The 15,880-nt window shown below is 40.4% G+C and overlaps 1 protein-coding gene across 6 annotated transcripts in view; it reads right to left on the bottom strand.

Moving 5' to 3' along the window:
• The window catches only part of akt3a (v-akt murine thymoma viral oncogene homolog 3a), a 58,190-nt gene that overhangs the window by 20,627 nt on the left and 21,683 nt on the right, over positions 1-15,880 (bottom strand). For all 6 annotated transcript variants that reach the window (XR_005615346.1, XR_005615345.1, XR_005615347.1 and 3 more), the window contains 2 exons: positions 3,768-3,893; positions 351-462 (listed from right to left, as the gene is read on the bottom strand). Coding sequence is in view for 3 of the 6 variants with exons in the window: in XM_039621687.1 (XP_039477621.1) it covers positions 351-462; positions 3,768-3,893 (238 nt within the window). In the remaining 3 variants the exon portion in view is untranslated. The remainder of the gene's footprint in view (positions 1-350; positions 463-3,767; positions 3,894-15,880) is intronic.

Below are 15,880 nucleotides of genomic sequence, written 5' to 3'. Positions count from 1 at the left end.
ACAGATGTACAACAGTGAGAGTCATCAATAAAACATGGTGGAGGCTCTGTCATGGTTTGGGGTTTTCAGCCAGTAGTGCCGGAGATTTTCACAAAACTGGTGGAATTAACACAGAAAAGTACCGGCACAGTTTGATTCAGCATGCAATACACATTTGTGGATCTGACTGACAACAGCTTCATTTTTCAACATGACAATAATCCCAAACATAAAACTCAGTTTTGAATTTATGTCTGCACGTTTTAATATATTGTAGCACCTATTTTTCATAGCAAAGAAAAAAGAAATGAAGAGTGATCAAACCCTGATTGTTGAACGCTTTAGGAATTGTTGCCTAAAGGAAAACTGACCTCTCATCTGGGGAGTCCACATGGAATGTCCTCTCGATGACCGTGGTCCACTGGAGGCAGCGTATGATGAAGGTGTTTGGCTTCGGCCTCTCTGTCTTCATCAGCTGACATTCTAAAAAAAAAGAAAAAAAAAAAAAAACGGGCACCCAGAGGGAAAGTGATGTCTTTACTGTACGATGACTGCAATCACTTTGCACTCAAGAAAAACAAATAAGCAGAAACAAACTCAGACGAGGTCAGAGCACTTCTAACTCTACCAGAAATAAATTAAGATGTAGTGACTTCAGGTCAAAGTTACTTATGACTTATGACAAGTTAAAAATATGCATGTATAGCATGTTGGCCATTGGATTTTCCAGGGTATTTTTTTTCTATACTTCTGCCTAGGCAGTTGTTATTAGCAACATCTGTGTTTTTCCCTTAAAGCCCTCTGCTGTTAAAAAGGCCTAGTCCTTACCACAGTGACACTAGAATTCATTTAGCTGGAAAACGAACCCATGTAACAAATTACCCTTAACATTATCATTAAGAAAACATGCAGTTTGTATTTTAATTTGTTGATTTAAAAAACGGCAACTTCAGCAACCAATGACGGTGCCAAGGGATATTATGTGGTGCACCACATACGCATCTGGTGACTATCAGAACAGACGCATTTCTATGAAAATAGGCAATACAGCAGTCCATTACTGCGCAAAAGCATACTACAGTACACAAAAGCAGAAACGTACACACACATAGCCAGATGGGGCTGTGAGCTCGCTGTGGGAAAGAATGCATCTTCATTGCCCCTTCACAGTCTCTCTGGTTTTTGGAGACGAGAACTGATGTAAAAGAGCCTAATGAGTCACCTTTTGTCCTCTCATCTCCCCCACTTGCTCTACATATGTGACCCTCCATCTCTTTCTCTCGCTCTCTCTCCTGTTTTCTCCTCCCCTCTGTCCTCTTTTTGTCTCCTGTCATTCTCCGCTCACCTTCTCTCCCTCGCTCATCTCTCCCTTCCCCTCCTTATAATGCTATCTGTTTAACTGTGGCACAGCACAGCATGTCATGGCTCTGCCTAAATATAGAGAGGAAGGTTAATGACAAGACCACAGTGCTTCGATGTAAACACACACAAAACTACACACACAAAGAAGCTACAACCTGACTTGTGAATACAGCCTGCAGTGTTGCCTGAAAACAATGTTATGCTATGGTTGATGCCAAAAAACACTCACACCCACACACGGACAAACACACACATACACACGTAAAAGTAAAGTTTGAATGAAATTGGGTTGTTTGCCACAGCAGGCAATTGTGAAAACTGTGTAGCAGTTTTAGTGTGTGTGTGTGTGTGTGTGTGTGTGTGTGTGTGTGTGTGTGTGTGTGTGTGTGTGTGTGTGTGTGTGTGTGTGTGTGTGTGTGTGTGTGTGTGTGTGTGTGTGTGTGTGTGTGCGCGCGCGCGACAGGCTTGTATGTATGAGTCCCTCTGCAGGGAACAGGCCTGTACCATCTCTGTTCCATCTGACCACTTCTGTTGTTCACGCACGCAAACACACACGCACAACCACGCAAAAACAAACACATACACGCACACACTCACATACACACACACACCACCTGGCCTCCCAGCTTTGGGCAACAGATGTGGCAATGCCAGTGCTGTGCCAAGCAGCCAGGGCCGGATGTATGGCCTGGCTTGTCCTCCTCGCAAACTCTTTTCTCTCCCCTTTTTCCTCATTCTCCAGTCCTGTCTTCGTCTCCTCCTCCCTGTCTGTTCGGTGCTGATGATTCTCCTCTCTCCCAGTCCCTCCGTCCCTCTCTTTCTCCACCCTAATCATCCTTCCATCTCTGCCCTTCCCTCTTCTTCCTCTCTCCTCTGCCACCTCTGATCAGTTACCATCGCTCATTCCCCGTACTTGTCCTCCCTTCCGGACTCCTATCTTTCATTCTCCACCTCCATTGTTCGATGTACCATTTTTTATCATTTTCTCTGAGGTATCAGCTTGTATTCTATCATACATCATATTTTCTGTTTTGGCTCTCGTCTCACACATATTCTCTGCTTCTCTGCAGATATTTCACATGCCCTGCAGGTGCCATTTGATTTTTAAAGAATAAACATATTCACCTCATTTAGGTTATTTTGAAATCTGAGATATTGTGCAGCAATACAGTGTTAATTGGAAATAGATGCAAATAATTTTGGTGGCATCTGCATCAGGCCTTGTGCCAAGAGGGCAAACACCATCATAGTAACAATCAGATTATGTATAACCATGAACTAGAGTAAACAACTAGATAATACATACTCATTTATTCATTAACAGACAGCTGCTGCGTGTTACACTGTATTTTTTATAAAACAACAAAATGATCTGTTCATTTTCCAAAATTAAACAAGGTTATCTGCTCCTTTATCTCATTTCAGCTTGAATGGTAGTCCTTGTGGTACCCCCCCCCCCCCAAAAAAAAATCAGGTTTACTGCCTCCACATGTGCCCTCAGGCAGTTCAAGATCTCTGCCTAGTTGCACAACTTACTTCTCAAGGACTTTTATTACACGCATTCTTTAATACTGACAGAGATATAACTGTCTTCTCAACCCGCCTCCCTCACTTGCAGACTGATGTTCACATGGACAGATGGTAATGATTTTGTTTTCTTCCTTTTCAGTCTTTCATTTTATCTGCTATAAGGCACTTTCAAACATTATCTTTACTATGATCTGACTGATATCTTTAATCAACGTTACATGAAAAAGCATTTTACTGCATTTCCACTAAGCCCAGCTAAGTCCACTTTTATTCTCATTTCCCAGACTTAATGTCTTTAATCTATGTGTAATATAAAGTAACCTTAACTTGAGAAAATTTGATATTTTTAAAAACAGAAAGGTGCCTCGTTAGTTAATAGAAACTCAGTTCTGTCTTATAAGCAATTGGAGGCAATACTGATGGTTATTAAAAGTTCATCAAGTGCTGAGTTGTCCTAAAGCAAGACCGTGACTCAGTACCACCTGCAGAGATTCTTCATTGAACTGAAATGTTCCCTTCAGAGATAAATTACAGGAGGTGTTACCATATCATTACTTAATTATGAGCCTACAGAGAAGTATGCAGGGTACGTTGGTTGTACTAGAGGAAAGATGCAGGTTCCTGGCTACTAGTCTTCCCATATATCCTGCTTACAGTTTAACATTTCAGTGTCTTTAAGGTGCTGACGTGATCTGTCAGCTGAATTTTGAGAGTAAAACAAAAAGATGCTCCATCAGTAATCTACATGCTGCATCCCTCTGACAGGAATCTGTCGATCATCATTTTCTCACTTGCTTTTAATGTTCCTGTCTGTATACAATGTAAAAATTCATGTAGACAAAGTTTTAGAGCACAGTGTCAAGAGTCTATTTTGGCATATGTTGTAGGTAACATACTTGCTACTGAGAAGTTATTTAAGGGGTAGGGCAGGTCGGCATCCTGAGGTTTCTCTTTGTAGCCGATGAAAGAGCCGTCTGTCTTCAGCAGGAAGTAGCGCGGTCGCCAGTTCTTTATGTATTCACCTGAAATGAAAGATTAACACAAAGAGAAAGAAAATGTAGGAGTTAAATATCTTCAATAAATACTTGGTGCACACACAGGTACATTCAGATCAGATTCAGAGGAAAGGGTGATGCTGATGGAATAGTTCATTCAGGGGTTGTGATGATTACTATAATCAGCATGATATATGGACAGTTGCATTAACTGCAACAATAATAATGCTAAGGATTTTAAATACAGATTTTATTCCCTGGACAGTTAGGAGCCTGTCTGCTCAACTCTCATCTGTCCAAAAGATGTCACACACACATATACACTCTGCAGCGTTACACAAACACGCATATACACACAGCATCTCTATGGCTCCCACAGCGCTTGCCAGATTCAGATCGGATTATCATGTAAAAAATGACAAAAACATGTTTACCAGCACAGAACTCAAACTATCCATGCCAGAAACATCATCTGGCTGATACATGGGCAGGTGTTGAGGTGACGACCCCTCTACCAAATACTTACACGCGGACACACAACGCACACAAATCTACAAAAACCACTGGTCACTAAAAGAGAAGGAAGAAGAGACAGATCAGGTGAGACAAGATTACATGAGATAAGATAAGATTGCTGATCGAGAATAACCCTTCCTAGACTGCAGCGACAAATAAAAACATCTGCTGAGCAGCTGGTGGCAGAGTTTTACCCAACTGGCTGGCACAGACTGACGCAAAGGTGGCACCACAGCTTTATCAGATGACCCGCTGCAGGATTACATGAGTGTCAAGCACTTCCACACCACAGAGACGGATAACACTTACTGGAAAACAGCATGGATACACACATGGATTAAAGTGCACACGTGTGCAGATTCACACAAAGTTGGACGAGTAGAATGAGTGCACATACAGGGCGAGATGGAAGCTGTGTAAACGTCTCAGTTTGTCATTTTAAGCAGCTGGAACCTCAGCCCCTTTAAATAAACTAGCCAATGTTTGACACGTGCATACTTCGCACACTTTTAACACACCTTTTTCAGATAATATGTGTAGAAATGCTCACAGCTGACATACAAAGCTCAGTAACAGTTTTGATCACCTTGTTTCAGCTAATTCGCTGGGAGAAGAGAACACGGAGAGCTTATATATGTGTGTGTGTTCTATTTGCGACATCCATTTAAAGCGGAAATGACAGCAGGCCGTGCTCGTTAACACATCGCGGAAAAACACCTGCTCCGCCGAAGGAACCATGCGACTGCGGGCCCTGCCGGTACCTCTGGGCGCTGATGGTGGTAGAGGTGCGTGTATGTGTGTGTGTGTGTGTGTGTGTGTGTGTGCGTGTGTGTGTCGCAGAGTGGAGTGATTGCGACTGATCTGAACCACCACACAGAGACAGACAGACACATAAAATGTTTGTGGGTGCCAGTGCGTCATCAGGGCTACCAAATCACACCTCTCCTCTCCTCTCCTCTTCTCTCCTAGTCTCTATTTTTCTCTTTTTCACAAATCCACCCACTCTCTCCTCCTTTCCTATTTCCTTCTCCTGTTCTTTCAGAAACAAAGCATATTCTTTGGATCACTTGCTACTGATAAACACAGTGCTGCAAGAGGGGCTGAATGGGAGGGGTGGAGAGAGGCATAAGGAAGATGAAGGAAAAATTATTAAAGAAAGCATGCCAAAAAATATGGGGGGAGAGGGGGGGAGATTATAAGCAAGCAAAAAAAGAATCTCTCATTATTCTGACCAAACAATAATAGATAATCAGCCATAAAAAAGATAATAAATATTTAATGAGGTTCACAGTTAATCAATTCAGCATTTTGTTATACTTTGTGGGTTTTGGTTCCCTGAAGCAGGAATGAATGTTTCTTTCATTGCTACTTTGTGAATAAATGTAAGTGGAAAATCACTAGACTTTCTAAACAACGTGTGCTTTAAAAAGTCCAGAAAATATTATCTAAGGCAATAAAAGCCCTGTGATAAATACTGAAGGTTAGAATTTTCAGTGCCTGTGGAGACCGTGTCTGGAAAACATTATGATGAGATATTCTCTTCTGTAGCTGAGTTAAGCTCCTTTAGATTTGCATCAGAGAAAGTGTATTAATCGTCAATTTATTGAAAGTTTAATTCCGAGGTTAGATTATCATTTAATCATTACATATTAATCAGTAGACAGAAGTTCTATCTAATGATTGAAAGAAACTTGAACGAAACTTAAAGTGAAACTTAAAAACTTAAAGTGAGACTTTCAAAAGATGAAGTTACAATAAAAATTAAATGCAGATGTTCAGTGTTTTTAGAGATTGGACATGTCATGATCCATCTTTATGGAAGCCAGAAAGAGCCCACCAAAAGGTCCAATCCAATTGGATGGTTTTGCACAGTGTAAAAACTGAAGGAGGGCTTAGGATATCTATTAGTTCAATAAAATGCACAGGAGCACCGATGCCAGAATTACTATACAGAAGTATAGAAGTATAGTACAGAAGAATTACTATATTACTATATTACTATATTACTATATAGTGCACAATATTGCACAATATTACTATACAATATTGTGCAACTGTCCTATTGGACAGTTGCACGTAGATAATATCAGGCCATCCTGATATTATCTACGCTTGTACAGTAGTACAAGTACTGCAGGCAGTGTAAAATCATCTGTGGTCCACAGCATAAAATGTTTGCAATAAAAACTAAACTCTACAGTACTGCTGAAAATATTTAATCCCTCTGTGCACACTTAGTATGTAACATTGTTTTACTGCTGAAGTTAACCTAATGCAACCTCGTAGTAATGTTACTAGACTACTCAGCAAGCCTCCCAAGATTTCTGTATCAATAAAATATAATGCTCATATTTTAAATAAACCATTGTGTCAGTGATGTAAAAATACATTTTATTGGAGAGGTTTAAGATTAAGTAAACAGAGTAATCATTTTTGGTTTTCATACCATGACACCTTGATATGGGTATCAAGAATCAAAATGACATTCCTACACATCACACAAACTGAGTTTGGCAGTGCAAATGTAAAATATCATTGTGCAACTGTGTTCAGCTCTTATAGATATGCATCAGACATTAAAAATGAATGAATATAAGATCTGTGGTGGAAATTTAACAAAAATTAGCAGTTTGGAGGTTTATCTGTTCCAGCTGTGAGTTCAGAAAGGAATGGAAATGGAAACTAATCATCTGGAAAAAAGAAACTCTGCTTAACTTCAAACTGGATTGAAAAAGAGATGGATTGACTGTCAAAATGGATGAAGATAAAGAGAAAGTTAAACTGATAAAACTATTATAAACTGGCAGCGACGGCTGGCCTGCCGGTCCAAGTCCAGTCATTTCTATGAGTCAGTTTCTAGATGAGGTGTCCAACCAATGGAAGCCTGTGGTTGGCCACTTCATCCCTCAGCTGTCCAGTACAACTGAAAACATTTAAGCGATCCTTCTGGCCAGGCCTAGACAGCGTGTACGTGAGTGTGTGAGTCTGCGAGTGTGTTTTTCTGTGTGTACATGTCCACTGGGGGGCGGGGGAGGGGGCAGCCAGGGGTGGCACAGACGGAGAGAGAGGAGATGGACAGTTGTCCGCACGCGCCGTTCCAAACAAACACAAGCACACGCGCATGCACATACACGCACACACAGACTAAAACAATTCTGCTCTGACCGATCCAATTCTCTGTATGATCCAATGCTGTTCTGTCAAGCTATCCCGTCTTGGCCCTGCCTGTAATGAGTCCAGCGAGCTCTCCCACTCTGGACAGCTTGTCTGGGGAGCCACATGTCTCTAGCTTGGACTGCTGGAGAAAACAGAACAGCCGGTCTCCTTCCCACACCATCTCTCTCGGACTCCTCACTTCAGTTTCATTTAGTTTTCTGCACAACTTTACTTTTCCCTTAAGGCCAATTAGTAAATACTACACTACACAGTGCTTAAAACAACAGGAGTCTCTTGTTTCTTGTTAGAACGACAGGGTATCAGTAAAACAGGAGAACGTGGGAGATCTGAAGGATTGAAGGAACAGAGGATGTTTAGGAGAATAGGATACACCATTCTGAAGTGTATTCAAATTGCTTCAAAAAGACGACAAAATATAGACTTCAGCCGGAGTTGTAAAGTGCTCTTTTCCATATAATTAGAAATGAGCGGTTGCATATTCATACATTCCTCTCTGTTCCGTTTTCTATAACTATTAGGAAAATATTAAATAAAAGTGCAACACTGACTCACAAAGGTCAACATGACATAAAAATCAAACTAGACTTCTTTAAAGTAATTTTTCCAATTTATAGGCGAAATAAATCTCGTTGGCACCTCCTCCAGTTGCAGCTTGTGGATTTAGCAGAAAGAAGCAGAGATGAATCAGCTGTGACTGTGTCCGTTCCAAGCTTTCTGATTGGACAATTACAACAATGCACTCGCTAACTGTCACTCAATTAGCGGACTGATTAACTATTCATTTCGGGGCGGAGGAAAGAAGGGGAGAGAATCAGTGAGGGAAACGCAGAGAGAATAAATGGGGAGACAGGTACAAATGACGAGGCTGAAATTCAGCCAGCAAAACAGGAATGAGACACACAAACTTGCACAAACTTCTTTAGTCTCTCCCCATCTCTCTGTTTCGCACAGACTCCTTAAGGACATCAGTACACCTCTGCTCTCCTGATTTAACCACATTTTAGCTCAGAACACGACAGACGAAAATCAGGAAAAGCTTTGATGACAATTAAATAAATAAGTCCATAACTATGTGAGCTCACCAGCCATTTGTTAATCAACCCAAACAGGGATTTAATTTAATGCTTTGGCCGAGGCTAGAGCTGATATGCAGATGGTGCAGAGACGGGGCTGTGTGACTGGCACTCTGGGAGCTGGAGAGGTGGTGGGTGGTGGTGTATAGAGGTAGGGAGAGGCGGGGATGAGGGTGGAGGGAAATTTCTGCCACGTTCCAGCACATACACAGCAGCTCACCAGCAGAAAGAGGAACGTCTGGCCACATAACACCACACACACTCACTTCCATATAACAGGGTTTGCTTGCAATCAGATTTACTGCAGTTTTCTATTTCTTTAAATTAGTTTTTTCATGTATTTTTTGCCTTGAATTTTTGCTTTCAATCCTAGTTAGTTTCTGTTAGTTTGCAGAGCAGATTTAGTTGAGCTTTTATTAGTCTTTTTATTTATTATTATGACATTCCAGTTACTCAACATCTGCCCCAGGACAATCTGCTGACAGATGTGACCACAACAGCAAAGGATAAAAACTAAAACTATTTAAGAATTTTCTCTGCATTTTTATTTTAGTTTTATTTATTATTTGTTTTTGTACATCTTTTTTTTCTACAAAGCATTTTTTAGAGTTTGATTTAGTGTTTAATAACAGTGGTTGTAACAGGAAAAAAACAAATACATTTAGTAACTGCTTTCCAACTGTCGTGGCTATTTTTGGTCATTTTTTTAATCAGACTTCATTTACTAAACATGGATGTGAAAGGATGTGCATTAAAGCAAAAAATTATCTTATGTTTAAAAAGCATTGAAAAACAAAAATATTATGCAGTGGAGCTATAGTAGGTGGGGGAGGAAGCACTGGTTTGTTAGGGGTTTAACGAACCATTGTGAAACAAAAGCAGAACACAGTCAAACTGGTACGTGGGCTTTTAGCTGACCTCTTTATTGACAAAAGTCAACATACATCACAAGACACTGAACCTCCTTCACACAATGTGCGAATCTAAAGCAGGTACAAAAGGCATTAACAGATCGTGTGGAGGACAAAGAGGGACACCTAACTGGTTTCTGATGTTTAGGGAAGGTAACAGTGTGGTGACTGCACAGAGAGCATGGAGAATACGGGGAACTGGGAAAACTGTGCTGAAAGATGCTTCAATATGACATCTTTCTGAGAGTTTGTCCAGTATATGCAGCTGCAGAGGACGTTTACTGTCATTCTCACTGGTTCAAAAGAGCGCAAAATTTTAGCATTATCTGGAGAGTAAACTCCATCAGCCATGTGTGCATTTATTAGGAAATATCTGTATGCGTGACCTCGACCCCAGCAATTCTAACTCCAGTCTGCTCAGACATCTTAAGGCGAATCCAGACTCTTCAAAGCCAATCTACTTAGTGTGCATTAGTCTCATTACCACATCGGGCTGGACTGGTGTCAGTGTGTGAGCGTGTGCATGACTGCTTTAAATACAGTGACAGCATAAAATTTATGCTACGTGGTCCCTGTAAAACTGAGAAGGCATTTTTCCTGCTTGTGCTGTGTTTACACATTTAGTGCTAGAGTAATTCTAGAAGCTTATAGCACTGTCCGAGGGGCGTTACTAAATGGAGCCACAACACTGTAATGATGAAGAGGATGTCATGGTGAAGAGTGAGGGGAAAACATTGAGCAAGATACTGAGTGAGAGTGAGACAAGGCTCAGTGTGTGTGTGGTTGAAGCTATGACAGTGACAGAGAGCTGGGACAGGGCAGGGCAGCCACAGGGTGACCAGATTGAGTGTAAACCCATGGGAGTATGTCCATCCCTTGGGGGCCAAGGAGATTTCACCCAGCCAGCTGCACACAGCCAGAGCCTCCTGGTAAGCTGTGCTGGGTGCACTTAGACACACACTCACACATGCATGCAGCATGCCCTGGTGCCCCTCTGCTCCCCCAGCTGGTACAGAAGGAGGTACACTCATGTACTCATGCACACACACACAAACACACTGACAGCATACACATTCAATTGCAATACAAGGAATACAACATTTATTTTGGTGAAACATTACTACAGAATTGAACCTTTTATTTTTTTTTCTTGACTTATTTCTTCTGCTTTTTAAAAAAAATTCTTCTCTTTTTATGATATCCTCTCCTGCAGTACCACTACAGTCCAGTAGATGGTGGTGGCTCCCTGAAGCATGGTGGCCACTGCTGCTATGCTGGAAAGTGACTGACAAACATGGTTCAGCCAAGATGCCGCTCATCCTAATCCCCCTAAGAGCGCAGTTGTGAGTGTGTGTGCTAGTGTGTGTGTGTGTGAACAGTATATATTAGATGGCAGTTCTGTGTTTGTATGTCAATTGATGTCAGCTTGACCATTTCTCTAGTTCAGTCAGCTTCAATCTAAACGCACGTGTGTGTGTGTGTTATACACAAGTTATTTCCTTGCATTCTTGGGAAAGAGGGTCTGTTGCTTTCTAAAGCACCATAGGATTACTGCAGTGTTAGCATATTAGCATCTTAGCTGGAGGGCTGCTGCTCAACACCACTTGTGAAAGACAGGAGGCTCTGACTTCCCGTTAACTCTACCTCTCACCCCTAGCCCCACACACACACACACACACACACACACACACACAGCACCACCAAAAGTTACTTACATGCGGAAACTCCAGTTCTAATGTCTTAATTCACAGTTGTAGCCACTTAATCTGCCTCTTTACATGCTGCTATAACATTCATTTCTTCAATTCAGGTAACTGACTTAATTCTATTTTCAACACATTAAATTCAACATCACAGTCTAGCCAATTGGTGGGTTTGGTGGCATTACCAAGTGAAGTTATTTGGAAAGGTTACAAACTAGAACTGAAGTCAGACATAATCAATAGGAAGGAAGATCAAATTAACATGTTACATTAATACAATTATTCAACATATACCATTTAATGTTTAAGACCAAAAACATGAAAGGCCTGTTCTAAATTGTGAATCATTCAAAACAATGCCAGAAAACAAAATATCTGGGATGGGATGCAATGTCAGCTTTTAGAGCTTTTAGATTCATGCAGACCGAGAACTGTTTGAACACTAAAGACTAAAAATTAGGGCTGTACACTCCTTGTCGTGCATTAAGATCATCAGGTCAATTACTCCTGGCCCAACCAAAGTTTAGACTGAAGACTAGAGGCGATCGTGCCTTTGCTTCAGCTGCACCCAACCTTTGGAATAGCCTCCCCGCTTCTATTTGTGCCTCAGACACTATCCAATCCTTTAAATCAAGATTGAAAGCATACTTATTTAACCTGGCTTTCCCAACCAACCTGGCTTTCCCTCTTTTTCAACTTTTTATTAATTTTATTATTTTATTATTAATTTTACTGCTGTTTTTATCTTCTTAATAGATATTTTGTATTCACGATCTGACGTTCCTACTGAATTGAGGCTTGATACCTATTTTACTTAACTCTTCCGGTCTATTAGTGCCTCCATTCTGTCTGTGCTAGTGCTCGATCTGTACTTTGTTATTGCCTTATGTTGTTTCTCTGTATTACTGTGAAGCACTTTGGTGTGCTTTTGGGTTTTTAAATGTGCTATATAAATAAAACTGTATTGTATTGTATTGTAGGGTTGTGCAATATCATATCATCCACGTTATTATGTTAAAATGTATATCATATTAAGAAAAAAAGTGTCATATCATGATATCATTGCTATAGCAACACCATGCGTTTACATTCCCTAATGCACAAACAATGAGACCAGTCCAGACATGTCCAACAGCCAGAGCTGCATGTCACCCTCCAACGATAGTGGTAAAGGTGGAAACAACAAACTTGTTTTACCACAAAACCAAAACAAAATACACACATCATACAATTCAACCAGGCTAGGAAGGCACGCAAGGAGATGAGCAGCAGGTGATGTATGGCCCAAAAGTAAACAAATATTCAATGGCTAGAGCACATGCTAGACTCCATATAACAGGAAGACGGGAACAGCAAACAGTGGATGGAAATTATTGATGTGGTTAAATATTGTGTGGCCAAGTATACGATGCCAACTCATATGACAAAAAAGGAGTGCTTTAAGCAACTAGTTTAAAAGCTCAACCCGGGCTAAAACATCCCAAGCAGAAAATATTTTTGAATTTCAGTTTTATTATGTGACCGCATTGTTTAGGGTCTGTCACCCACCCCTACATCAAATCTTTTCTTTGTAAAAGACAGAGAACAGATATGTAACACACACAAAAATGCCCACAGAAGCTAATGAACTTTAGAAAGTGTGAGGAGTTTTCTGACTTAATGGTGTCATTCAAAGGGTTTTGCGATTCCCCATCTGCCCAGCTTTTTGTTCTATGCTCTTCTGTTTGCAGAAATCAGTCCTGTGAAGAAATATTATTAGGCCCAGGAAACACACCTGGGCCCAGAATGACCTCCTGTCCAGTAAGTGAAGCCTGGCTCAGTACAAATTCTTCTCCTTACACATTACAGAGGCTTCTTTTTACAGTTTCAGCTACAAATAAAATACATCTCTACTTGAACCTGACTGGTGCTGACCTTTAGAGACTGGAGTACATGAAAAATTAACTAATTTGATAGTAATTTACATTAACCTACCCATCAGATTTAATTGCTTATTAACTGAAGGTGCCAAAACACTGATCCGGGTCGCCCAAGCCTACTTTAACCCCTGCTCTCGAGATATTTTGACAAAGGAGTAATCATGGCTAGAAGATGAACCTGGTCATCAAAATGAGATCTTTCTCATGCTGGGCATTAAATTGATGTATGCCAAGTACTGCAACTCATCATAATGATATTTAAAGTTGATAACAGAAAAAAAATCATGCAGTTAAAATGCATTTTTCCGTCCTTTTACCTTTACATGACTCAAACGTACATTAAGTTCGAAATTTCTATCCAAGTACATCAATTTACGTTGAGTCAGAAAACTATCATAGTATGAAGGTACAAAAAATTACCCTTAAAATAACAAATATCATACAACAAACATGCTAATACTAATATATCTTCAATAGACCAATATCAGCCACAAGCAGTCAATCAATCCATAAGAAGACCATTTTTTATTTATCAGAAAAATATTATACTATTTCTGCAGACTTTCCCTATAAATCGTTACATTTCTTAAATGCGTGGCTTGTTTGTCAATGTCTAAGTAAGATTTAATATGTGAATACTGATACTAATAGAATCATTAACCAGAAAATCCGGGTTTAAATCTGTAAATTCTGTCAACAATATTCAAAACAGCTCAGTCAGATGGTCTAGCCCCCCCAATACATTTTTATATATAACCATCCACCCCCACACGCACAACTACCCAGCCAGCATGTCACTGAAAACACGAAGACTGATCTGTTTGTGTGTCTTCTCACACATCAAGAAGGTAAAAATACAATCTGAGCTAACCAGAACAAAAATCCTTTGCATTCAAACACCCGATAACATTAGGAATGACATGCTGCTTGTGTTCAGAAAGAGGTGGATCCAATGAGATTAGGAAAGGCACACACACAGCCAATAAGCAGGCTAATCACATTGTACTGATTGCTGCTCCTCTTTTTCTCTCCTTGTGGCATTGTGTGTTAGCACCCTGGATTTCTTTATTTTTGTATGACTGGCATTTACATTTAATGCAGATGTCAGTAATTAAATGCTGTATAGATATTTCTCATTTACTTTTAATAGAAATAAAATTTTAATCTTTAGCAGCTCTAAATATATTTTTAAAGTGTTTCAACCAAGGCAATTTACTTCTCTCAACTATTACTTTCAGTTAGTTCATGCCTGAGAGGCGCTGTTTACAAATCAAAATCATCATAATACCAAAGTTATCAGTGGTTTCCTAATGACTAGTCTGGTTCTGCTGCAATGATGACATTTCTCTGTTTATCTGGGGTAAATATTCAAATGATGAAGAGGTTGCAGATTTTAAAAGACTTGAGTTATAAAAAGGATTTTATTTGTTAGCCTGGAACAAAAGGGAGGAACAAAAATAACCCAAGCCAGCTTCACTTATAAAGCATTTTAAAAACAGCTAGCAGAAAAAATTTAAATATAAATACTAAAAATAAAAATACAATAACAGTAAACAAAAAACAATACCAGTATTGGCTCACAATTTTACAACGGGTTGCATTCCCACCCCCATTCAGTATTTGCTACATTCATACTGTGCATTAACACTTAGAAGTGCATTGCTTTGAGGTTCCCCATTTAAATCTGACATTCATATTCAAATTTTATCCTGTTTCTTTGCCTCATTGGATATAAAACTATCCAATCAGGGGAACAGAGTAACACAACTGGACCAATCATTCAGTGAGAATAGCTTGCCATCAGTAATAGAAGGGGAGGGTCAGGAGACAGACACAGCTGTCTAACTATTGCCCACAACAGACTCAAGGGGGGTGTGGATATGCGTGTGTGTGGGGGTGTGTGTGTGTGTTCGTGGGGTGGTGAAGCCCAACCCTGTCCAGTTAAGCAGTGGTGAACAGGTGCAAAGCTTTGTGCATGGATGTGTGTGTGTAAATCACCATTATTCCAGAGTGGCTGGCCCTGTATTATTAATTCAGAAATACTGGGCTGGGGCTAAGGGCGGCAGCTGGCATTATGTGTGCATGTGAGTGTTTGTGTGGCCAACATAAGACCCCCTCCCTGATTATTTGTGAAGCCCCTATACTCTTCTAGATCAACAGAGAAGCACTGTGCCATTTGTCTCCTTGAATGCCTGTAAACTTTATACACACCACCACACATACGCACTCTACTCTGTAACCACAAATACACACTCATGCACGCATACACACTAGAGCACAATAGCTCAGCCCCGCAGGCAAGAGTAAACAATCAAGTACTATACCCCAAGTATTGTCAAGAGCACCGCCTCCCCTGCACCCGTACTCCCCCCAACACACACCAGCCCAGCCGCGCCTCATTCAAAGGGTCCATTCATGTGCTGCACTGAAGGGCCGACAGTAAGTGCTCTCCACCTCACTAACTGCTGCTCTCTGCTCTCCTCTCCGTCCTGCCTGTTTACCTGTCTGTGTCTCCACCTGCCTCAGTGTGTGCCCATCTGTCTATTACGGTGAATTCACTGTGGGCATATTTAGAGCAGCTCATTCACACACTTTTTATTATATTCTCACTAAACTTTGTTCTTGCAACTCAGAAATTGTGATGCCAACAAATAACCAGAAAAAAAGACTATTTAATTTTTTATGTGATGAAGTACATAAGTAATATAGTTGTTT

Source organism: Oreochromis aureus, linkage group 13, assembly GCF_013358895.1.
Source record: "Oreochromis aureus strain Israel breed Guangdong linkage group 13, ZZ_aureus, whole genome shotgun sequence".
Taxonomy (NCBI): domain Eukaryota; kingdom Metazoa; phylum Chordata; class Actinopteri; order Cichliformes; family Cichlidae; genus Oreochromis; species Oreochromis aureus.
The sequence above is the reverse complement of the archived record's forward strand: the minus strand, read 5'-3'. Positions and strand labels throughout refer to the sequence as shown.